The sequence below is a fragment of the Mizuhopecten yessoensis genome, unplaced genomic scaffold (assembly GCF_002113885.1).
Source record: "Mizuhopecten yessoensis strain PY_sf001 unplaced genomic scaffold, ASM211388v2 scaffold10679, whole genome shotgun sequence".
NCBI lineage: Eukaryota > Metazoa > Mollusca > Bivalvia > Pectinida > Pectinidae > Mizuhopecten > Mizuhopecten yessoensis.
This window is the reverse complement of record NW_018408667.1, coordinates 52,878-77,625: the sequence shown is the minus strand read 5'-3', so window position 1 is coordinate 77,625 and position 24,748 is coordinate 52,878. Positions and strand designations below refer to the sequence as shown.

Genomic DNA, 24,748 nt, shown 5'->3' with positions numbered 1-24,748 from the left:
ATTTGGTCCTTTAGAAGGTGTTGGAGTGTTTTATCATATTTGGTCCTTAAGAAGGTGTTGGAGTGTTTTATCATATTTGGTCCTTAAGAAGGTGTTGGAGTGTTTTATCATATTTGGTCCTTAAGAAGGTGTTAGTGTTTTATCATATTGGAATCTTATGAAGCAATTCTTGCTAGGTCATTTTTTCTCCATCTTTATGACGGCAATCTACTGGCTATAAATCATGACCTTGAGATGGTCGTTTGAGCGTTTGAACAGATTGACCCCTTGTGTAACCATGAACATAGTTGAGGGTAATTTATTTTCTTAAAACTTTTTAGCGCTCATTGGCAGCAATAACCTACCTTTGTTCAAGATTCTGTATGTTGTATGATTGCGTTGCAGGAGATACAGTTAGATTGTTTAAACATATTTCAATAACATCACCTTGAAACTGACCAAGGTGATTTCTTTTTGCACTATTTATAGTACTATATGCCAGCAATCTGCAGGCTAGGTATTGTGACTTTAAACATCTGTGACCTCCTCACCCTTACCCTGCACTTTATTTTTAGAAATAAATACAAATAAACACCAACATATCAATTTCAAGTATTCTTTATTGCATTTTATATGGTTTCTAAAATATGACAAATCTCCAACATTTTAACACAGTAACACCCTGTACACAGTGACACCCTGTTAACCTATCACTAGTCACAACTTTGTTCCAAACAAGTGAGAGGGCTGGGTAACAAGATCAACATTTAATAGAAAAGAGCTTCATGTTCCCCAAAACACTGGCTGTAAAGGGCACTGGATTAACAGGCCTCAAATGTGGTATATCTCTCGCGATAAAAAACACAAACTATCACATGATTCTCCCCTCAGCCGTATTACATACCTCCAGTGCAATTACCATAACTATTGAACAATATATTGTTGTGAAGGGATCACTATACCTCTATATAACCAGATCAGTCATCCTTTCCATGTAGTCCAATCCTACAACTTGAACTTATTATTATACGATAAACTACAAAACCTTTCTAAGCTAAACCATCATGTGTTCCCCTTAGTCTGTTTGTCTCTGTGTAAAAAGTTTATAATATTTGTAGAATGACACACTTACAAAACATACGCAGTCACACCTGCTCGTGTTATTACCTGTGTTAAGAGACCCCTGTGTTAAGAGACCATTTTTTTTCAACTTCCTGAGTGTGGTCACTAACGGCAGGTTTCACTATGTAAACAACAGTGAACATAGTTTCAACCATGTCAACTGCTTCACTCTGCGTGAAATCTAGGGTCACAGGAAATTCAGACTACAATGCAAGTAATTAATATTTTGGACAAAAACATCATTTTTCTTCTTGCCACAATAGATTCCAGGCTTTCTCGATAAATATTTCCTATAGCATTCATATAACTGAAAAATTCTATATCTATACAGTGAATGGCTATAATGGTAGGATACTGTCATGCCGACCTGTTTTGCATGAAAAGTGGAGGCAAAAAAATATGTATCCATCATTACAAATAAACCCCAAAATACATTTAATTTTCCACCAAAATATTGAAAAACATGATGAAATGATTATTAAAGCATGAAATTAATTATGATGTTAACTAATTCATTGTCAAAACTTGAAACCTGTCTGTTTAAACCTATTTACAAATCCTGTTGATACACTCAAGTTCCATATAACAAGATGGCCTACAGTGCCCAACTGGTCCTTTATAACAAATTGGCCTTCAGGGCCCATCTGGTCCTTTATAACAAGATGGCCTACAGGGCCCACCTGGTCCTTTAAAACAAGATGGCCTTCAGTGCCCACCTGGTCCTTTATAACAAGTTGTCCTACAGTTCCAGCCTGATCCTTTATAACAAATTGGCCTACAGTGCCGGCCTGGTCCTTTAATAACAAGTTGGCCTACAGTGCCCACCTGGTCCTTTATAACAAGTTGTCCTACAGTTCCCACCTGGTCCTTTATAACAAGTTGTCCTACAGTTCCCATCTGATCCTTTATAACAAGTTGTCCTACAGTTCCAGCCTGATCCTTTATAACAAATTGGCCTACAGTGCCGGCCTGGTCCTTTAATAACAAGTTGGCCTACAGGGCCCACCTGGTCCTTTATAACAAGTTGTCCTACAGTTCCCACCTGGTCCTTTATAACAAGTTGTCCTACAGTTCCCATCTGATCCTTTATAACAAGATGGCCTACAGTTCCAGCCTGATCCTTTATAACAAATTGGCCTACAGTGCCGGCCTGGTCCTTTAATAACAAGTTGGCCTACAGTGCCCACCTGGTCCTTTATAACAAGTTGGCCTACAGTGCCCACCTGGTCCTTTATAACAAGTTGTCCTACAGTTCCCACCTGGTCCTTTATAACAAGTTGTCCTACAGTTCCCACCTGGTCCTTTATAACAAGATGGCTTACAGTGCCCACCTGATCCTTTATAACAAGTTGTCCTACAGGGCCCACCTGGTCCTTTATAACAAGTTGTCCTACAGGGCCCACCTGGTCCTTTATAACAAGTTGTCCTACAGTTCCCACCTGGTCCTTTATAACAAGTTGTCCTACAGTTCCCATCTGATCCTTTATAACAAGATGGCCTACAGTTCCAGCCTGATCCTTTATAACAAATTGGCCTACAGTGCCGGCCTGGTCCTTTAATAACAAGTTGGCCTACAGTGCCCACCTGGTCCTTTATAACAAGTTGTCCTACAGTTCCAGCCTGATCCTTTATAACAAATTGGCCTACAGTGCCGGCCTGGTCCTTTAATAACAAGTTGGCCTACAGTGCCCACCTGGTCCTTTATAACAAGTTGTCCTACAGTTCCAGCCTGATCCTTTATAACAAATTGGCCTACAGTGCCGGCCTGGTCCTTTAATAACAAGTTGGCCTACAGTGCCCACCTGGTCCTTTATAACAAGTTGTCCTACAGTTCCCACCTGGTCCTTTATAACAAGATGGCCTACAGGGCCCACCTGGTCCTTTATAACAAGTTGTCCTACAGTTCCCATCTGATCCTTTATAACAAGATGTCCTACAGTTCCAGCCTGATCCTTTATAACAAATTGGCCTACAGTGCCGGCCTGGTCCTTTAATAACAAGTTGGCCTACAGTGCCCACCTGGTCCTTTATAACAAGTTGTCCTACAGGGCCCACCTGGTCCTTTATAACAAGTTGGCCTACAGTGCCCACCTGGTCCTTTATAACAAGTTGTCCTACAGTTCCCACCTGGTCCTTTATAACAAGATGGCCTACAGGGCCCACCTGGTCCTTTATAACAAGTTGTCCTACAGTTCCCATCTGATCCTTTATAACAAGTTGTCCTACAGGGCCCACCTGGTCCTTTATAACAAGTTGTCCTACAGGGCCCACCTGGTCCTTTATAACAAGTTGTCCTACAGTTCCCATCTGATCCTTTATAACAAGATGGCCTACAGGGCCCACCTGGTCCTTTATAACAAGATGGCCTACAGTGCCCACCTGGTCCTTTATAACAAGATGGCATACAGTTCCCACCTGGTCCTATATTATGTGTAAACTAAGTGTTTTGTTTATGTATACTAACTAGTTGCTATATTATCCTAACAGCTGTCGACAGCAAAATGTCAAATACATCTGCAACTTCTAGACTTAAAGAAAAAGTTGAAATTTTCAACATACTTGACCCCAGTTACATTGGAAACATGTCAAGGTCATTTATTTAAGAAACCTTTATAGTTCTTTACCTGAGGTCAAATATCATAAACATATAGGCAGTCTTGAATCTGAGAAGTATATCAAATTGTTTTACCCTTAGTAACACATGTTGAAATTTGATCCCCACTTGCTCTCAAAGACGGCCTTTCACCTCAATACAAGAATTCACTTCTTTTGAAATAGAATTATTGTCATTTATTTGAAGACACTTTAAAGCATCCCAACCCAGGTACCTATAAACCAAATATCACGAACCTGGGTACCTATAAACCAAATATCACGAACCCAGGTACCTATAAACCAAATATCACGAACCTGGGTAGGTTAAGTTTTCAATTAAAAACTGTTCAAAAAAAACCTTGATGGCCGACGATGGCTGACACACCATACAACAAGCTAACGTGTAGTTTTGTGCAGGTGAGCTAAATATCATTGTATAAATTAGAGAAAACCCAATGATAAAGGTTGCTTTCTGGCTTTTGTCTTTTTATACTGTATCAATGTGTTGTCCTCTTCATAGTAAAATTGTTGAAAAGAATTCTAAAAGACCTGTCTGTAAGTTAGGTAGGGATAGAGAAATGTTATCATTAAGAGTTGGGCAAACACCAAAAAGATCACAAAAATAGAGGTCACTTATAATTTTTTTTTTTTTTAGAATTCTGTAGAACTCCACATTAATTTTTGGTTTGTTTGTGTTAACATACTGGTACTGTTAACAGCTAGGGTCATTTAAGGACGTGCCAGGTTTTGGTGGTGGAGGAAAGCCGGAATTACCAGAGAAAAACCACTGACCTGCAGTCAGTACTTGGCGACTGTCCCAACTTCGTCTGGAACCCACAACCCCGTAGTGGAAGGCTATAGCGATCATGAAGGTCAGACGACTTAACCTCTCGGCCAACGTGGACCCAACATCAAAACTAATTTATCAAGTGTTATAATTATACATGGAAAACTCTCAAAAACAAAACTGTTCTGAATATATTATATGCGTATCAATTGTAAACAGGTTTTGATATAACATGAAAGTTACAAAATATATTGACAAAATAAAATTCAGTGATATCCAGGTTAAATAATTCAACAAAGCGTGCTACATAATATTGTATAAAATCTGTGCTGATGTATGTAAACTGTATTGAAAAAAGAATTGTTGCATGAAACATTGCAGTTATTTCAAATTAATAAACAGAATGTTGACCCGATGTTATTACTATCAGCTGGTCACCATTAACTTGAAGACACAAACCTAGGTCAGTCGTAAATATCATGTGGAAATGTTGCATCTACCGACAAATCTAAACCTTGCTCTGCAGTCAAATATCACATTCAAAATCTTAAATGAAAACCAAATATCAAAAAACCCTAATATCAATGAGAACATAAAGAGTCTGGTGTGTTTGTGATACATTATATACTGTTTTACCAGTAACAACCATTTGGCTAGATCCTGTTTGTTACAGTTTCCATCAGTTATATGAATTCCACCTCTCCATCAGACTCTGACAGTGAAGCTGTATCCAGAAGGCTAAGATGGTCGGTTGTAACTGGCTTTTTCTTTCCGCTGAGACGAGACAGGATGCTGCCTTGCTTGCTACCCTCTCGACTGGAGCGCCCCTCCTCAATTCCGCGGTGGATCGAGATGTTGTCCATGTCTTGGTCCTCCTCAAACTGTTTAATGTAGTTGTCTGTCAAATACTTCTGTCTACTAGCTTTTTTGAATCTGTAACAAAACACAACAGTGAGATTTACAACATCCCATAAATCTTTACAACGTCCCAAAAATCTTTACAATATCCTTAAATCTTTAAACATCCCATAAACCTTTACAATATCCCAAACATCTTTACAACATCCCATAAACTTTTACAATATCCTAAAAATCTTTACAACATCCCATCAACCTAAACATCCCATTAACTACTGCTACATATCGTACACAAAACTGCTACATATCGTACACAAACTGCTACATATCGTACACAAACTGCTACATACCTTACACATATCATACACAAACTGCTACATATCGTACACAAACTGCTACATACCGTACACAAACTGCTACATACTGTACACAAACTGCTACATATCCTACACAAACTGCTACATATCCTACACAAACTGCTACATATCGTACACAAACTGCTACATATCGTACATAAACTGCTACATATCATACACAATCTGCTACATATCATACACAAACTGATACATATCATACACAAACTGCTACATACCGTAGACTAACTGCTACATATCGTACAAAAACTGCTACATATCGTACACAAACGGCTACATATCGGCTTTGTCTGTTTTCTGATCGTACACAAACTGCTACATATCCTACACAAAGACAAAGTACACATGTTGTGAACAGCATTGTAGGACAAGGTGAGAGAACAGAAATACTTACGTTTTGATGAACAGTGATGACATGACAACAGATACAGATGACATGGCCATAGCCGCCGACGCCATCCAGGGTTTCAGAGACACGCCGACGGGCATGAAGATACCTAGAACAAGTCACACCATTATCACATTCATGTTAGACTTTTTTTGTCAGAAAGAGCACTCTTAACACACATAGACAAGCTGTGTATATACACTGTATACAGCAATACCAATATTAAGAGACTTCCCTCAGAAAACCCTACAATGGTAGAATCCCCTTAGGGTGAGATAGGGGAATCCAGAGGGGAAACATTCTTAAGTCGGTAACTTAAGAATCTTTCCCCCGAGGTTTGAGATTCCCCGTCTCATCTCAAGGGGGTGAATGGATCTTTTTCTATTATCCTGTTGACGCTACGTAATACATAATGCAATGTTAAATTACAGGCTCAATGCCTGCAAAGCCTCTGGCTAGACATTTAATAATCTTACCACTTGGGTTGATATTTTTCTGTCTTACCTCCAAGGTAGGGATAGATTATATTAGCCCTAGGTAGGAAAAATTGGGGTGCCTTAACACAGCTGACCTGCTAATGGTGGTAAGATCAGGTTTGCCTTGTATATTTGTAATTAAAAATATTTGACAAGTAAATGTAAAAGTATTCCTTTCAAAGGAATTCACAAACTGTCACTAATTTCATCAAACACAGAAAAATTATAAGCACAAAGCTTAAATTTCAAAATGAAACCATTCAACCAACCTGCTGCAATGGGAATCCCTATAATGTTGTAGATAGAGGCAGCAACAAAGTTGATGCGAATTCTACGCACGGTCATCTTGGATAGTTTTATGGCAGCTGTCACATCCATTAAATCATTCTGGTGACATAAAGAAAACAACTTTAACCTTATACATCAGTCAAAACTGTAAAAGTAGATTGCAACCATGAAATTGCATTTCCGTATCCCTACTTCACCAACAAACTATCATCATGATTGTACAGGGAAGATTTAATACTGAACAAGACTTTGTTAACACTGACAAATTGTTAGAAATGTTTTCGTTCCGTCATTTTTTCTATTACCTGGATCTTGAAAACGCCAACGTGTCAGAACTAAAACTGATACCTAACAAGAATTCAATAATCCATTTTGGGATGAAAGTTGGTTGAGATCAAAATGGATTAAAGTTGGTTGAGATAAAGTTGGGGGCTGTATAAGTGATCAAAGATGGTGTGATAACCTCCCCTCCCCCTCACAAAGGTTCACACCATCATAAATATGGTACAGTTAATTCCTTCTAACAAAACCATTTAAGTCAAAAGTAAGACACGAAGGTTTATGTTCCTGACAAACTGCTTACCTGAATCAGAACTATGTCAGCAGCTTCCACCGCAACATCCGTACCAGTTCCTATGGCGATGCCAACATCCGCCTGAGCGAGGGCAGGTGAGTCATTGACACCGTCCCCGACCATTGCTACCTTATGACCCTGGGCCTGTAGCTGTTTGATCTTCTTGACCTTGTGGGAAGGCAGTACCTCTGCAAACACCTTATGTATACCCACCTGTACAAACAGATAATATATCGATGTATTGAGGTATATATTTGGACCACCAATTTCCCTAATGTAATATTCTTATCATAAATATGTATATTCAACACAAGCATCTGTATTTACCTGTTTAGCGATGGCTTTGGCTGTTTTCTGGTTATCAATGCCTGTATTTACCTGTTTAGCTATGGCTTTGGCTGTTTTCTGGTTATCAATGCCTGTATTTACCTGTTTAGCAATGGCTTTGGCTGTTTTCTGGTTATCAATGCCTGTATTTACCTGTTTAGCGATGGCTTTGGCTGTTTTCTGGTTATCAATGCCTGTATTTACCTGTTTAGCGATGGCTTTGGCTGTTTTCTGGTTATCAATGCCTGTATTTACCTGTTTAGCGATGGCTTTGGCTGTTTTCTGGTTATCAATGCCTGTATTTACCTGTTTAGCGATGGCTTTGGCTGTTTTCTGGTTATCAATGCCTGTATTTACCTGTTTAGCGATGGCTTTGGCTGTTTTCTGGTTATCAATGCCTGTATTTACCTGTTTAGCGATGGCTTTGGCTGTTTTCTGGTTATCAATGCCTGTATTTACCTGTTTAGCGATGGCTTTGGCTGTTTTCTGGTTATCAATGCCTGTATTTACCTGTTTAGCGATGGCTTTGGCTGTTTTCTGGTTATCAATGCCTGTATTTACCTGTTTAGCGATGGCTTTGGCTGTTTTCTGGTTATCAATGCCTGTATTTACCTGTTTAGCGATGGCTTTGGCTGTTTTCTGGTTATCAATGCCTGTATTTACCTGTTTAGCGATGGCTTTGGCTGTTTTCTGGTTATCAATGCCTGTATTTACCTGTTTAGCGATGGCTTTGGCTGTTTTCTGGTTATCAATGCCTGTATTTACCTGTTTAGCGATGGCTTTGGCTGTTTTCTGGTTATCAATGCCTGTATTTACCTGTTTAGCGATGGCTTTGGCTGTTTTCTGGTTATCAATGCCTGTATTTACCTGTTTAGCGATGGCTTTGGCTGTTTTCTGGTTATCAATGCCTGTATTTACCTGTTTAGCGATGGCTTTGGCTGTTTTCTGGTTATCAATGCCTGTATTTACCTGTTTAGCGATGGCTTTGGCTGTTTTCTGGTTATCAATGCCTGTATTTACCTGTTTAGCGATGGCTTTGGCTGTTTTCTGGTTATCAATGCCTGTATTTACCTGTTTAGCGATGGCTTTGGCTGTTTTCTGGTTATCAATGCCTGTATTTACCTGTTTAGCGATGGCTTTGGCTGTTTTCTGGTTATCAATGCCTGTATTTACCTGTTTAGCGATGGCTTTGGCTGTTTTCTGGTTATCAATGCCTGTATTTACCTGTTTAGCGATGGCTTTGGCTGTTTTCTGGTTATCAATGCCTGTATTTACCTGTTTAGCGATGGCTTTGGCTGTTTTCTGGTTATCAATGCCTGTATTTACCTGTTTAGCGATGGCTTTGGCTGTTTTCTGGTTATCAATGCCTGTATTTACCTGTTTAGCGATGGCTTTGGCTGTTTTCTGGTTATCAATGCCTGTATTTACCTGTTTAGCGATGGCTTTGGCTGTTTTCTGGTTATCAATGCCTGTATTTACCTGTTTAGCGATGGCTTTGGCTGTTTTCTGGTTATCAATGCCTGTATTTACCTGTTTAGCGATGGCTTTGGCTGTTTTCTGGTTATCAATGCCTGTATTTACCTGTTTAGCGATGGCTTTGGCTGTTTTCTGGTTATCAATGCCTGTATTTACCTGTTTAGCGATGGCTTTGGCTGTTTTCTGGTTATCAATGCCTGTATTTACCTGTTTAGCGATGGCTTTGGCTGTTTTCTGGTTATCAATGCCTGTATTTACCTGTTTAGCGATGGCTTTGGCTGTTTTCTGGTTATCAATGCCTGTATTTACCTGTTTAGCGATGGCTTTGGCTGTTTTCTGGTTATCAATGCCTGTATTTACCTGTTTAGCGATGGCTTTGGCTGTTTTCTGGTTATCAATGCCTGTATTTACCTGTTTAGCGATGGCTTTGGCTGTTTTCTGGTTATCAATGCCTGTATTTACCTGTTTAGCGATGGCTTTGGCTGTTTTCTGGTTATCAATGCCTGTATTTACCTGTTTAGCGATGGCTTTGGCTGTTTTCTGGTTATCAATGCCTGTATTTACCTGTTTAGCGATGGCTTTGGCTGTTTTCTGGTTATCAATGCCTGTATTTACCTGTTTAGCGATGGCTTTGGCTGTTTTCTGGTTATCAATGCCTGTATTTACCTGTTTAGCGATGGCTTTGGCTGTTTTCTGGTTATCAATGCCTGTATTTACCTGTTTAGCGATGGCTTTGGCTGTTTTCTGGTTATCAATGCCTGTATTTACCTGTTTAGCGATGGCTTTGGCTGTTTTCTGGTTATCAATGCCTGTATTTACCTGTTTAGCGATGGCTTTGGCTGTTTTCTGGTTATCAATGCCTGTATTTACCTGTTTAGCGATGGCTTTGGCTGTTTTCTGGTTATCAATGCCTGTATTTACCTGTTTAGCGATGGCTTTGGCTGTTTTCTGGTTATCAATGCCTGTATTTACCTGTTTAGCGATGGCTTTGGCTGTTTTCTGGTTATCAATGCCTGTATTTACCTGTTTAGCGATGGCTTTGGCTGTTTTCTGGTTATCAATGCCTGTATTTACCTGTTTAGCGATGGCTTTGGCTGTTTTCTGGTTATCAATGCCTGTATTTACCTGTTTAGCGATGGCTTTGGCTGTTTTCTGGTTATCAATGCCTGTATTTACCTGTTTAGCGATGGCTTTGGCTGTTTTCTGGTTATCAATGCCTGTATTTACCTGTTTAGCGATGGCTTTGGCTGTTTTCTGGTTATCAATGCCTGTATTTACCTGTTTAGCGATGGCTTTGGCTGTTTTCTGGTTATCAATGCCTGTATTTACCTGTTTAGCGATGGCTTTGGCTGTTTTCTGGTTATCAATGCCTGTATTTACCTGTTTAGCGATGGCTTTGGCTGTTTTCTGGTTATCAATGCCTGTATTTACCTGTTTAGCGATGGCTTTGGCTGTTTTCTGGTTATCAATGCCTGTATTTACCTGTTTAGCGATGGCTTTGGCTGTTTTCTGGTTATCAATGCCTGTATTTACCTGTTTAGCGATGGCTTTGGCTGTTTTCTGGTTATCAATGCCTGTATTTACCTGTTTAGCGATGGCTTTGGCTGTTTTCTGGTTATCAATGTCCGTATTTACCCGTTTAGCGATGGCTTTAGCTGTTTTCTGGTTATCAATGCCTGTATTTACCTGTTTAGCGATGGCTTTGTCTGTTTTCTGGTTATCAATGCCTGTATTTACCTGTTTAGCGATGGTTTTGGCTGTTTTCTGGTTATCAATGTCTGTATTTACCTGTTTAGCGATGGCTTTGGCTGTTTACTGGTTATCAATGTCCGTATTTACCTGTTTAGCAATGGCATTGGCTGTTTTCTGGTTATCAATGTCCGTATTTACCTGTTTAGCAATGGCATTGGCTGTTTTCTGGTTATCAATGTCCGTATTTACCAGTTTAGCGATGGCTTTAGCTGTTTTCTGGTTATCAATGTCCGTATTTACCTGTTTAGTGATGGCTTTATCTGTTTTCTGGTTCTCAATGCCTGTATTTACCTGTTTAGCGATGGCTTTGGCTGTTTAATGGATATCAATGCCTGTATTTACCTGTTAAGCGATGGATTTGGCTGTTTTCTGGTTATCAATGCCTGTATTTACCTGTTTAGCGATGGTTTTGGCTGTTTTCTGGTTATCAATGTCTGTATTTACCTGTTTAGCGATGGCTTTAGCTGTTTTCTGGTTATCAATGTCCGTATTTACCAGTTTAGCGATGGCTTTAGCTGTTTTCTGGTTATCAATGCCTGTATTTACCTGTTTAGCGATGGCTTTGGCTGTTTAATGGATATCAATGCCTGTATTTACCTGTTAAGCGATGGATTTGGCTGTTTTCTGGTTATCAATGCCTGTATTTACCTGTTTAGCGATGGCTTTGGCTGTTTTCTGGTTATCCCCAGTCAGTAAGAACACCTGTAGTCCCATTCGTTTAAGTGTGTTGACAGCAAGGTGAGCCTCACTTTTTACGGTATCGGCCACAGCTACCATGGAAACAAGTACGCCTGGATTGAAGGTCAAAGTTCAACATATTAAAATCTGGTTACTCTATTTCACCTTTCACAAGCATATCTTAAACTTTTTTTTTATATATTAATTCCCGAAGAATGTCTTACGGGATATAACGAGATCCCTTTCAATTCTTAATGTCTGAATTCCTTTTTGTTTCAAAACTCTCATGATAAATGCAGTAGCATAGCTTTTCAGTTTCATTTTGTTAAAAGTTAATAGTAAAGCCCAAGTATTCTTTGAGAAAAAAGTCTGTTTCCGAGCTTTCAATTTCATTAAATGTGATCAATATCTTGTAGATTTATTTGTTACATACCGTCAATGGCACATAACACTGCTGTGTGACCCTTCTCCTCGTGCTCTGACATTGTCAGGTCCATCGCTGGCGTCACCTGAAGTCCGTTCCTGTTCATCCATTCCCGGTTACCAATCAGCACGTTGTACTGTCTGGAGGCCGCAGCTCCCAACGACTCCACCTCCACGTCTGTGAACAGTCATAGCTTAGCATATATCTTTTTTACACAGATTCAGTACACAGTCCTAAAGTGTTATCTTCAAATTGTTGAAGTTGGTCAGTATCATTTAGAAGTAGTGTATTTGCTGGGACCTGGTAGGTCAAAATCAAACATTCCTCTGAGGCAATCACTTTTTATGTCATAGTCTAACAGCGGTTGTTCCCCGCATAAAGGAAATATAAATATTGGTTTCCCTTCAATTCCCAATGAACTGAATGTTTTGCTCTCATTTTCTCGAAACTAGTCATCCGCTAATATTTCTTGTTACATATTAAACAAAATAATTTTTACACAAATTAACACTGACTGGTGAAGTAAATCTCAACGTTTTGTTGAGAAATTCTGAGAAAAAAAATCAAGAATGGGATTTTAGTTGTTTCGTATTCTAAGTTGGACTTGTAATCCTTTCCCTGGCTGTTTACCTTCTATATGTATTGAGTTATTGTCGTCCCCCTTAAACATGACGTTGTCTGTCTTCACCCTCAAACTTCCTGTCTGGTTTTTCTTGTTATTTACAGCAACAAGGTCGACATGTGTTAGCAGGCTTTCCACGTGACTCACAAGACACTTCAGTCCGCAGCCAGGGACAGCCTGGAAATCAGTAGTCTTACCCAGGGACTCCACCGACATGGTCTGTAGGAAAAACAGCGAATACAGTACCGGTACAGTTAAGTAACAGTGATAGACTATCATCTGTGGACAACATGTTTATCCAGAACTAACAGAAAAACAGCACAATTTATAGATATTTCAGTTAATTAAGAGAGATAGGTCTGACTTTTCCCTTGCTCACCTCCTTCGTGTACTTGACAATGGCAGAAGCGATAGGATGTTCACTGCTGGCCTCCGCCGTTCCTGTGATCACCAGCATCTTCAGGAAGGAGCACACTTCCTCCCCAACAAACATAGAAACGCGGGCCACTCGGGCCACTCCGTGGGTGACAGTCCCGGTCTTGTCGAATACCACACACTTAATCTGTCAATAAAACCAGGTCAGTAGTTAATGGCATAGAACTCCTTAAAAGTAATGGGGTAGATCAGGAGATCTCAACATGGAAAGGGTGTTTAATAATGAGGGAGGAGGAGGAGACATCTCAAAATGACAGGGCTAGCTAACAAGAGGTCCAGTGGCCTGTATAGCTCACCTGTTCTTTACTGATATCATGTGGAATGTAATGACTTTTTGCCTAAGTCTTTAATGATTTGATCAAATTCCCCTAACAGTCCCCATCCCTATCAGGAGGGCCACTCTCTTCATTTATTCTAAGTCCATTTGACCTAAGATACTTTATAATGAATCAGGGTTATATCTTTTTGCTGTACTAAATGAGACCCCTATTTTTCCTTTTAGGTCCTGCCACAAACTCCCCGCAGATGAGCTTAAATCAGTGAGATATATCAAAATAATAGGGGACATTATATATTTGATAACTCAATTTTTTAATTTGCCATTTTTTGGTCTTAAATCTAGAGGAAACCAGTGTGTTTCCGTCAGTGGATTACAACCTACCTTATGGGCCATTTCCAGGGGTTCTCCACCCTTGATGAGGATACCGTTTGTCGCTCCGACCCCAGTACCCACCATGACAGCTGTGGGTGTGGCAAGTCCAAGGGCACAAGGACACGCGATACTCAGTACTGTGATGGCGTACTGAAATGCCTTCTGGAACACGGCTTCATTGACTGACACTGGGCCGTTCTCCTGTGTAAATGGTGAGAGTATCAGTAACCTCATACCTGGCAACAGTTGGGATCACCTTCTTAACTATTAGCAAATGTCAAATTATGTAATGTAAAAGCTGAAAGCTAAAAGATCACCTTATAATTACCTCACAGAACAGGTAAATCAGGTCAACTAATCATGAGAAAGAGGTAAATTACCTGAAAGTGTGGTTCAGACAGGTAACTTAGGAATTACCTGAAAGTGTGCTTCAGCCAGGTAACTTACCTGCAAGTATGACTTAATCAGATAGCTTACCTCAAAGTATGGATCTACCAGGTAGATGTTGGTGTAACCAACAATGACCCAGCTGATGAGGGTGAGGATGGACAATGAACACACGACAGGAACGAAGTAGCCTGCAATGGTGTCTGCTAACTGTTGTATCGGCGCCTGTAACAAGAAATGTCTGATACTCAAACCACCACATGTTATCGTCAGGTTTTCTCCATTGTTTCTCATCACTACGGTTTCCTTTCATGCTAACACTTTCTATCTAAACCTGTGCCAACAGTCTACCTCACCAGGCACTATTGCTCCATTTATATAGGGTTCAGAGAAAATGCCTGTTCTCAAAGTACAAGGTAAATTGAGAGGTTTTAATAAATAGGTACAATAACAAGAGGCCCAGAGGGCCTGTATCGCTCACCTGGATATCTAAGCAATCATGGCAAAATATTCTGCAAATGAGATCCAAGGGAATATGCCTGACCCCAATGCCAATTCTTGTAGTATGGCTGTATTTGATTTTTCATGTCCAGCAATTTAATGTATGGTTATGGGGTGGGAATCTCAACTGTTTTCAAGCTGTGACTCAGAAACTAGATCCCTAGGGTTGTGACCAGACCCCAAGATCAATTCTAATATCATGACTGCATTGGTCTCTGTTTGTCCAGCATTTGTATATACAGTCTTTGGGTGGGGATCTCAACCATTTCAAAGTTATGACTCAGGGGTTAAGTCTGCAAGGGTGGGGAGTCAGCCCAACCATTTGTACAATTTTTAATCTCCACTACCGAGGGATGCTTCCAGTCAAATATGGTTGAAATCAATATCAAAAGGTTTAAATCAATATAGCCCAATTGCCCCCCTTTTTGGCCCTGCCCCTCAGGCACCTGGGGGGCGAGACCCACGGTTTATACAAAATTGGTTTCCCTTCACCCAAGGAATGCTTCAGTCCAAATATGGAACAAATCCTTTCATTCCTACAGAAGAAGAAGGATTTTAAAGAATTTGTTATATTTCCCCTATTGGGCCCCGCCCCTCAGCCCCCAGGAGGGCCAGACCCACAGTTTATACAAAATTGGTTCCCCTTCACCCACCCAAGCCAATGATGCTTCAGACCAAATATGAAACATAACCTTTTATTCCTACAGAAGAAGAAGGATTTTAAAGAATTTGTTATATTTCCCCTATTGGGCCCCGCCCTCAGCCCCCAGGAGTGCCAGACCCAACATGTGTTAGCAGGCTTTCCACGTGACTCACAAGACACTTCAGTCCGCAGCCAGGGACAGCCTGGAAATCAGTAGTCTTACCCAGGGACTCCACCGACATGGTCTGTAGGAAAAACAGCGAATACAGTACCGGTACAGTTAGGTAACAGTGATAGACTATCATCTGTGGACAACATTTGTTCCCCTTCCCCTAAGGATGCTTCTGACCAAATTTGGTCAAAATCTGCTCAGCCGTTTATGACAAGTAGCGATTTTTAGGAAAAGTTGATGGACGACAGACGCCGCACCATGGCATAAGCTCATTTGCCCTTCGGGCAGGTGAGCTAAAAAGTAGAATTTACGGAGAAAGCTAAATGATTACCTTCGAGGTCTGTGCTTCCTCCACGAGTCTGACGATCTGGGAAAGTGTGGTGTCCGACCCCACATGTGTTGCCGTGACCAGTAGCATTCCATTCTGATTGATAGCCCCACCGATTACGGACGATCCTACGACAGAACAGAACTTACAAATGTCTTCCAAGATGTTCCGATCACTGCACTAAAAATCTGGATTTTTTATTGTGATGCTGAATTATTTTGACATTTATTGGGGTAACACTATATTCAAGGTTTTCTTTTCAAATAAAAGATTTTACTTTGTTCCTGATACAATATCATGTTTTTATAAATTAACTACTGTAATTTCTTGTATATAACCCGCACATACCTACAGAATGCCTGACCCATAAATTGTCCACAGGTTCTCTGCTACATAAAACATACCACATCATAACAAAAATCTGAATTCTCAAATCAGTACTGAAATTTAAAGCCCATTGTCCTTAATATCTTAAAGTTAATCTATGGTCCAATGTATATAAAAACAACACAGCATAGGAGTAGGTGGATTTTGAGCAATGGAAGGTTTTTTACCTGCTGTTTTGATGACGGGCATTGACTCGCCCGTGATGAGTGACTCGTCACAGGTAGAACTTCCCTCCAACACCTTACCATCTACAGGAATCTTCTCTCCTGGTAGTACCTGATAAATTATACACTCGGTTACATCATCATTCCAAATAACCCTGAGTGGAGAGAATTTTAAGGGGTTGACTTTCAAGGAAGGTGTGTGGGGTGTGGGGTGTGTGTGTGTGTGTGTGTGTGTGTGGGGGGTTAAGCTTTGGCTATTCAAGCCTTCTATGTGCTGAGANTTTTCTCAAACTTAAATGCATCTTCCTGATTTATCTTTGAAAACCTCTTCCTTTCTAAAAAATGATCTTGTACAGGATCTGTAAGATTTACCTTGAGGACATCCACCCTCTGTAGATTTACCTTGAGGACATCCCCCCTCGGTAAGATTTACCTTGAGGACATCTCCTCTCTGTAAGATTTACATTGATGACATCCCCCTCTGTAAGACTTACCTTGAGGACATTTCCTCTCTGTAAGATTTACCATGAGGACATCCCCTCTCTGTAAGATTTACCTTGAGAACATCACCCCTCTGTAGATTTACCTTGAGGACATCCCCCCTCGGTAAGATTTACCTTGAGGACATTTCCTCTCTGTAAGATTTACCTTGAGGACATCCCCTCTCTGTAAGATTCACTTGAGGACATCCCCCCTCTGTAAGATTTACCTTGAGGACATCCCCCCTCTGTAAGATTTACGTTGAGGACATCCCCCATCTGTAATATTTACCTTGAGGACATCCCCCCTCTGTAAGATTTACCTTGAGGACATCTCCTTTCTGTAAGATTTACATTGATGACATCCCCCTCTGTAAGACTTACCTTGAGGACATTTCCTCTCTGTAAGATTTACCATGAGGACATCCCCTCTCTGTGAGATTTACCTTGAGGACATCCCCCCTCTGTAAGATTTACCATGAGGACATCTCCTCTCTGTAAGATTTACCTTGAGGACATCCCCTCTCTGTAAGATTCACTTGAGGACATCCACCCTCTGTAAGATTTACCTTGAGGACATCCCCCCCCTTTAAGATTTAACTTGAGGACATCCCCCCTCTGTAAGATTTACCATGAGGACATCTCCTCTCTGTAAGATTTACCTTGAGGACATCCCCCTCTTTAGATTTACCTTGAGGACATCCCCCCTCTGTAAGATTTACCATGAGGACATCTCCTCTCTGTAAGATTTACCTTGAGGACATCCCCCCCCTTTAAGATTTAACTTGAGGACATCCCCCCTCTGTAAGATTTACCATGAGGACATCTCCTCTCTGTAAGATTTACCTTGAGGACATCCCCCTCTTTAGATTTACCTTGAGGACATCCCCCCTCTGTAAGATTTACGCTGAGGACATCCCCCATCTGTAATATTTACCTTGAGGACATCCCCCCTCTGTAAGATTTACCATGAGGACATCCCCTCTCTGTAAGATTTACCTTGAGAACATCACCCCTCTGTAGATTTACCTTGAGGACATCCCCCCTCTGTAGATTTACCTTGAGGACATCCCCCCTCTGTAAGATTTACCATGAGGACATCTCCTCTCTGTAAGATTTACGTTGAGGACATCTCCTTTCTGTAAGATTTACCTTGAGGATGTCCCCTCTCTGTACCAGGTCCACACTTATTGTCTTCTCGTTGAACAGGTTTCCCTCTTTGTCCACTTCCACCAGACAAGCTTCCACCGCCTGGAGTGACATCAGCTTGGCTAAGGCCTCCGATGTCTTACCCTACAACACAAGATGAGAACCTAAAATATAATTGTAACTTACCCTGTAATTTAAACATGATCAGGGCCTACAACACATGTAGGGGAGGCCCCTACACAGTTACACCCTATAACATATAAAGGGTTAGTCTTATACATAAATTTACAATATAATTTATATTTTACAAACAAAAGCTTATTCAGGATCAGGGCATACAGCTTTCTCTTCAATAGAACACATACAGGAATAGGGCCAAGCTCCATCATTTCATCAAATGATCTGGCATAGGTGTGTGAATGAACTGTTTAGTGAAGATTTTATCAGTTTATGTCTCAACATAAACATAACTGATCATGAATACAGGTATATACAGGATAAGGGTCTACCCTCAACAAACCTTACCAGAATGGGACCTTCCATCCGATATAACTAATACAGGGTCATTTGATTAGCACACTTGATCAGTTTAGCTGTTAATCTGTTACTTTACAGTATATCAGGATTACCTTGGCTACATGCTCCAGCCATCTTCCTAGAGAGATAAACACCATCAACATCGGTGTAGTCTCAAAAAACGTCATAGGTGACACTTCCTCCTGCAAAATCATTGCTGCAACAACCACCGAGATGGAGTACAGGTAGGATATGGTGGTCGCCAGGACAACCAGCACGTCCATGTTGGCTGCTCCGTGCTTGAGTGCCTTAAACGCCTGTATATAAAATATCCTTCCACCAAAGAACTGGACAGGGGTGGCCAGTATAAACATAAGTAGGTTGTCAAGTGACAGACCGGCAGTCAGCATGATGTGGTTGTCCTCCATAGAGTGTTGAGGAAGGGGTGTAGTCGTCATGTTGTCTGTCAGGTTTCCCATGTCACTGTGTACGTCTGGGGTTGGCTTGGCAAACATGAAGTACATCATTATCACCATTGATGGCACCCCAAATATCAGGGACCAGAAAAATGATGTCCGCCATCTGTAAAATAAGCACATAAAATTATGTCTGCCCTTTGTAAAATAAAAACATAACAAGAGGCCCATGGGCCTTAACGGTCACCTGAGTCTACAGTATTTATTTTTGTTGTTGAAATATGTACCAATTTGAGTAAAAAATAGTATAATGTTAACTTAACTTTGTCAGGACCATGAGCTGATCATTCCTAGACCAATTTTAAGTGAGATCGGCCTATTAGAACTTAGTAGCAAAATAGCGGCCATGGCAGCCAAATTGTATTTCTGATTGACCCGAAAAATAACAACACTTTGTCAGGACCATGAGGCGATCATTCCTACCAACTTTCAGTTCAATCGGTCCAGCAGAACTTGACTTTAAGTTTGAAATAGGTTTTCAAAATGGCGGCCGTGGCGGCCATATTGGATTTCTGATCGACCCGAAAAATAACAACACTTTGTCAGGACCATGAGGCGATCATTCCTACCAACTTTCAGTTCAATCGGTCCAGCAGAACTTGACTTTAAGTTTGAAATAGGTTTTCAAAATGGCGGCCGTGGCGGCCATATTGGATTTCTGATCGACCCGAAAAATAACAACACTTTGTCAGGACCATGAGGCGATCATTCCTACCAACTTTCAGTTCAATCGGTCCAGCAGAACTTGACTTTAAGTTTGAAATAGGTTTTCAAAATGGCGGCCGTGGCGGCCATATTGGATTTCTGATCGACCCGAAAAATAACAACACTTTGTCAGGACCATGAGGCGATCATTCCTACCAACTTTCAGTTCAATCGGTCCAGCAGAACTTGACTTTAAGTTTGAAATAGGTTTTCAAAATGGCGGCCGTGGCGGCCATATTGGATTTCTGATCGACCCGAAAAATAACAACACTTTGTCAGGACCATGAGGCGATCATTCCTACCAACTTTCAGTTCAATCGGTCCAGCAGAACTTGACTTTAAGTTTGAAATAGGTTTTCAAAATGGCGGCCGTGGCGGCCATATTGGATTTCTGATCGACCCGAAAAATAACAACACTTTGTCAGGACCATGAGGCGATCATTCCTACCAACTTTCAGTTCAATCGGCCCAGCAGAACTTGACTTTAAGTTTGAAATGTAAAATGTTAACGGACGACGGACGACGGACGACGGACGACGACGGACGAAAACGGATAGCAATAGGTCACTTGAGCTAAAGCTCAGGTGACCTAAAAAGAGGTCCTGAGGTCCTGCATTGCTCACCTGGATATTTGAGCAATAATGGGGAAATATTCTCAATAAAGTGATTTTGCAAATATTTCCACATATTGAGTCTCCTTGGTTTAAGATTGTTCCAGACTAAATGATTGAGAACACTTAATCAGTACTGAAGGAGGAATTTCAAGATTTTTCTCTGGTGACCCTTATTGAGCCCCATTCTGCTGCACTTTGGGGAGCAAGACCCACCCTTCATACAACATTGAGTCCTAGGAATGCAAGGATACCATATTTCAAACTAAACTTGGTCAAGTAGGTCAAGGTCATTCTTGATGGCACTCTTCATTATTAGGATGAAGTCATTGAAGATGTTTAAAGATTTATACACATTTGATCTCTGTGACCGTAAGGTAGGTCAAGGTCATTTCTTGATTTTTTTTTATACTGTTCTATCGATCCCAGCATGCTACTGGTCAAATATCATCACCTAGGGCCTCCTGGTCAAATATCACCACCTTGGGCCTCCTGGTCAAATATCACCACCTAGGGCCTCCTGGTCAAATATCACCACCTAGGGCCTCCTGGTTAGGTTGAAGGAGCTGTTTACAGGTTTTTACATATATGATGCTCATGACCTTGAAAGCAGGTCAGGGTCATTTACAGGAGGAAATTGATATTACCTATCCCTATTTGCTACTGGCTAAATATCATCACCATATGGGATACAGTTATTCAGAAGAAGATGTTGAAAGGTTTTGACACATTTGACCCGTGACCTTCAATAAAGGTTATATAAAACAACATTTATTTTCAAATCAACAAAATTTGGATAATGCAAGGTCCATCAATTCTCAATAACCATAAATAGAATTCAAACTGTTTTGGAGCTTGGTGAGTTACCTCTTGATCTCATGTCTATGATCATATCTGGAAGCACTTTTATCGTCATCCGTGTACAAGTCTGCCTCGAAGCCCAGCTCCTAGAAAAGAAATAACAATAATAGAAAATGCACAATATGTCATGTCAATCGGTAAAACTAAATTATACTGCCAGCACAGGTCAACTTCATTATACTGCCAGCACATGTCAACTTCATTATACTGCTAGGACACATCAACTTCATTATACTGACAGCACATGTCAACTTCATTATACTGCCAGCATATGTCAACTTCATTATTCTGCCAGCACATGACAACTTTATTATACAGCCAGCACATGACAACTTTATTATACTGCCAGCACATGTAAACTTTATTATACTGTCAGCATATGACAACTTCATTATATTGTCAGCACATGACAACTTCATTATACTGCCAACACATGTCAACTTCATTATACTGCTAACACAAGTCAACTTCATTATACTGCAAGCACATGTCAACTTCATTATACTGACAGCACATGTCAACTTCATTATACTGCTAACACAAGTCAACTTCATTATACTGCAAGCACATGTCAACTTCATTATACTGACAGCACATGTCAACTTCATTATACTGCTAACACAAGTCAACTTCATTATACTGCAAGCACATGTCAACTTTATTATACTGCCTGCACATGACAACTTTATTATACTGCTAACACAAGTCAACTTCATTATACTGCCAACACAAGTCAACTTCATTATACTGCTAGGACACATCAACTTCATTATACTGACAGCACATGTCAACTTCATTATACTGCAAATACATGTCAACTTCATTATACCGACAGCACATGTCAACTTCATAATACCGACAGCACATGACAACTTCATTATACTGCCAGCAAATGTCAACTTCATTATACTACCAGCACATGACAACTTCATCATACTGCCAGCACATGTCAAGGTTTTTTTATTGTACCTACTCGAATAATATCAATGATCTGTCTGGCTCCAGTCACTTCAGGGTCGTACTCAAACCTGCCTTTACATGTGGCTAAAGCTACAGAGGCTGTGATCAGTCCTGGTTTCTTCATTAATGAGGACTCAATGAGGTGAACACATGAGGAACAGGTCATCCCATTTATCTACAGAAATCAGAAAATCACTTTGGCATAAAAACACCAATCACAGAATATTTGAGGTCAAAATAAAAACATAAAAAAGTGGAGTCAAAATTATAAATGTGAACCAATGATACAAGGTGAAGTATATTTTACAATATGTTTCTGTTTCGTATATCATTAAATTAGATATCAACAATACCGTTATATATGCATGCCTCAGGCCTCTGTATAAGTTTTTATTAAGTTTTAAACTGAAATGTTTTAATTTAACTTTTGTGTAAAGTCAATGCCACTTTTATCAAACTTGCAAATAATTCAATTTTTCTCATACAAAAATGTAACCTTACAAGAAAGAAATTTAACAGTAATACACAATTTGCTCTTAGTGTTATAAATAAATTTAACAGCAATACACAACTTGCTCTTAGTGTTATAAATAAATTTAACAGTAATACACAACTTGCTCTTAGTGTTATAAATAAATTTAACAGTAATACACAACTTGCTCTTAGTGTTATACATAAATTTAACAGTAATACACAACTTGCTCTTAGTGTTATACATAAATGTAACAGTAATACACAACTTGCTCTGTTATAAATAAATTTAACAGTAATACACAACTTGCTCTGTTATAAATAAATTTAACAGTAATACACAACTTGCTCTTAGTGTTATACATAAATGTAACAGTAATACACAACTTGCTCTTAGTGTTATACATAAATGTAACAGTAATACACAACTTGCTCTTAGTGTTATACATAAATGTAACAGTAATACACAACTTGCTCTTAGTGTTATACATAAATGTAACAGTAATACACAACTTGCTCTTAGTGTTATACATAAATGTAACAGTAATACACAACTTGCTCTTAGTGTTATACATAAATGTAACAGTAATACACAACTTGCTCTTAGTGTTATACATAAATGTAACAGTAATACACAACTTGCTCTTAGTGTTATACATAAATGTAACAGTAATACACAACTTGCTCTTAGTGTTATACATAAATGTAACAGTAATACACAACTTGCTCTTAGTGTTATACATAAATGTAACAGTAATACACAACTTGCTCTTAGTGTTATACATAAATGTAACAGTAATACACAACTTGCTCTTAGTGTTATACATAAATGTAACAGTAATACACAACTTGCTCTTAGTGTTATACATAAATTTAACAGTAATACACAACTTGCTCTTAGTGTTATACATAAATGTAACAGTAATACACAACTTGCTCTTAGTGTTATATATAAATTTAACAGCAATACACAACTTGCTCTTAGTGTTATACATAAATGTAACAGTAATACACAACTTGCTCTTAGTGTTATACATAAAAGCAATCTATGAAAGACAAGTAACACACACCAGCAGTTCAACAATACCCTGTCCTGGCATCTCATTCTCCAGCACAGTGGCATGGAAGCCAAGGTTACTGATGGCGTTTGCGATTTGTGACGGAAGAATGTAGGCCGGATCGTACTTCACCTCCGCCTTCTGGGCCATCAAGGCTACCAACACCAACTTAATGCCTGGGCAAAACACAAGGACAACAAGGTAAACAAGATGTAATTAATAGATTACAGGAGAATTGTTCAGTTTACAAACACCTTTTATAACTAAGGTCCTTCTTGTGCATAGTAAACAAGACCCTGTCCTTCCTGTATATTGTAAACAAGTCCCTGTCCTTCCTGTATATTGTAAACAAGCCCCATCACTTCCTGTATATTGTAAACAAGCCTCATCACTTTCTGTATATTGTAAACAAGCCTCATCACTTTCTGTATATTGTAAACAGGCCCCATCACTTCCTGTATATTGTAAACAAGCCTCAGTCCTTCCTGTATATTGTAAACAAGCCCCATCACTTCCTGTATATTGTAAACATGCCTCATCACTTTCTGTATATTGTAAACAAGCCTCATCACTTTCTGTATAATGTAAATAGGCCCCATCACTTCCTGTATATTGTAAACAAGCCTCAGTCCTTCCTGTAAATTGTAAACAAGCCCCATCACTTCCTGTATATTGTAAACATGCCTCATCACTTCCTGTATATTGTAAACAAGCCTCATCACATACGTTAATTATTGTATAACCAATGTCACTTCCTGTATATTGTAAATAAGCCCCATCACTTTCTGTAAATTGCAAACAAGCCCCATCACTTTCTGTATATTGTTAACAAGCCCCATCACTTCCTGTATATTGTAAACAAGTCCCTGTCCTTTTTGTATATTGTAAACAAGCCCCATCACTTCCTGTATATTGTAAACATGCCTCATCACTTTCTGTATATTGTAAACAAGCCTCATCACTTCCTGTATATTGTAAATAAGCCCCATCACTTTCTGTAAATTGCAAACAAGCCCCATCACTTTCTGTATATTGTTAACAAGCCCCATCACTTCCTGTATATTGTAAACAAG

General features: G+C 39.7%; 2 protein-coding genes across 4 annotated transcripts in view; both read right to left on the bottom strand.

Annotated features, from left to right (window-relative positions):
• Window positions 1–581: 581 nt before the first annotated feature.
• Window positions 582–24,748, bottom strand: part of LOC110461798 (copper-transporting ATPase 1-like) — a 67,252-nt gene continuing 43,085 nt past the window's right edge. For all 3 annotated transcript variants that reach the window (XM_021515465.1, XM_021515466.1, XM_021515467.1), the window contains 17 exons: window positions 23,688–23,851; window positions 22,160–22,321; window positions 21,193–21,272; window positions 18,647–19,115; window positions 18,021–18,161; window positions 16,393–16,501; window positions 15,842–15,966; window positions 14,285–14,419; window positions 13,817–14,008; window positions 13,100–13,282; window positions 12,729–12,939; window positions 12,108–12,275; window positions 11,645–11,787; window positions 7,451–7,654; window positions 6,849–6,966; window positions 6,110–6,212; window positions 582–5,416 (listed from right to left, as the gene is read on the bottom strand). In XM_021515465.1, coding sequence (XP_021371140.1) covers window positions 5,167–5,416; window positions 6,110–6,212; window positions 6,849–6,966; window positions 7,451–7,654; window positions 11,645–11,787; window positions 12,108–12,275; window positions 12,729–12,939; window positions 13,100–13,282; window positions 13,817–14,008; window positions 14,285–14,419; window positions 15,842–15,966; window positions 16,393–16,501; window positions 18,021–18,161; window positions 18,647–19,115; window positions 21,193–21,272; window positions 22,160–22,321; window positions 23,688–23,851 — 2,957 coding nt within the window. In that variant the 3' untranslated portion in view covers window positions 582–5,166. The remainder of the gene's footprint in view (window positions 5,417–6,109; window positions 6,213–6,848; window positions 6,967–7,450; window positions 7,655–11,644; window positions 11,788–12,107; window positions 12,276–12,728; window positions 12,940–13,099; window positions 13,283–13,816; window positions 14,009–14,284; window positions 14,420–15,841; window positions 15,967–16,392; window positions 16,502–18,020; window positions 18,162–18,646; window positions 19,116–21,192; window positions 21,273–22,159; window positions 22,322–23,687; window positions 23,852–24,748) is intronic.
• LOC110461797 (collagen alpha-1(XXVII) chain B-like) lies at window positions 2,289–3,408 on the bottom strand (the record flags this gene model as incomplete). The annotated part of the gene is made up of 2 exons (XM_021515464.1): window positions 3,121–3,408; window positions 2,289–2,654 (listed from the first exon to the last, which is right to left on the bottom strand). Coding segments are annotated over exons 1-2 (654 nt in total), but the record flags the coding sequence as incomplete, so codon positions are not given.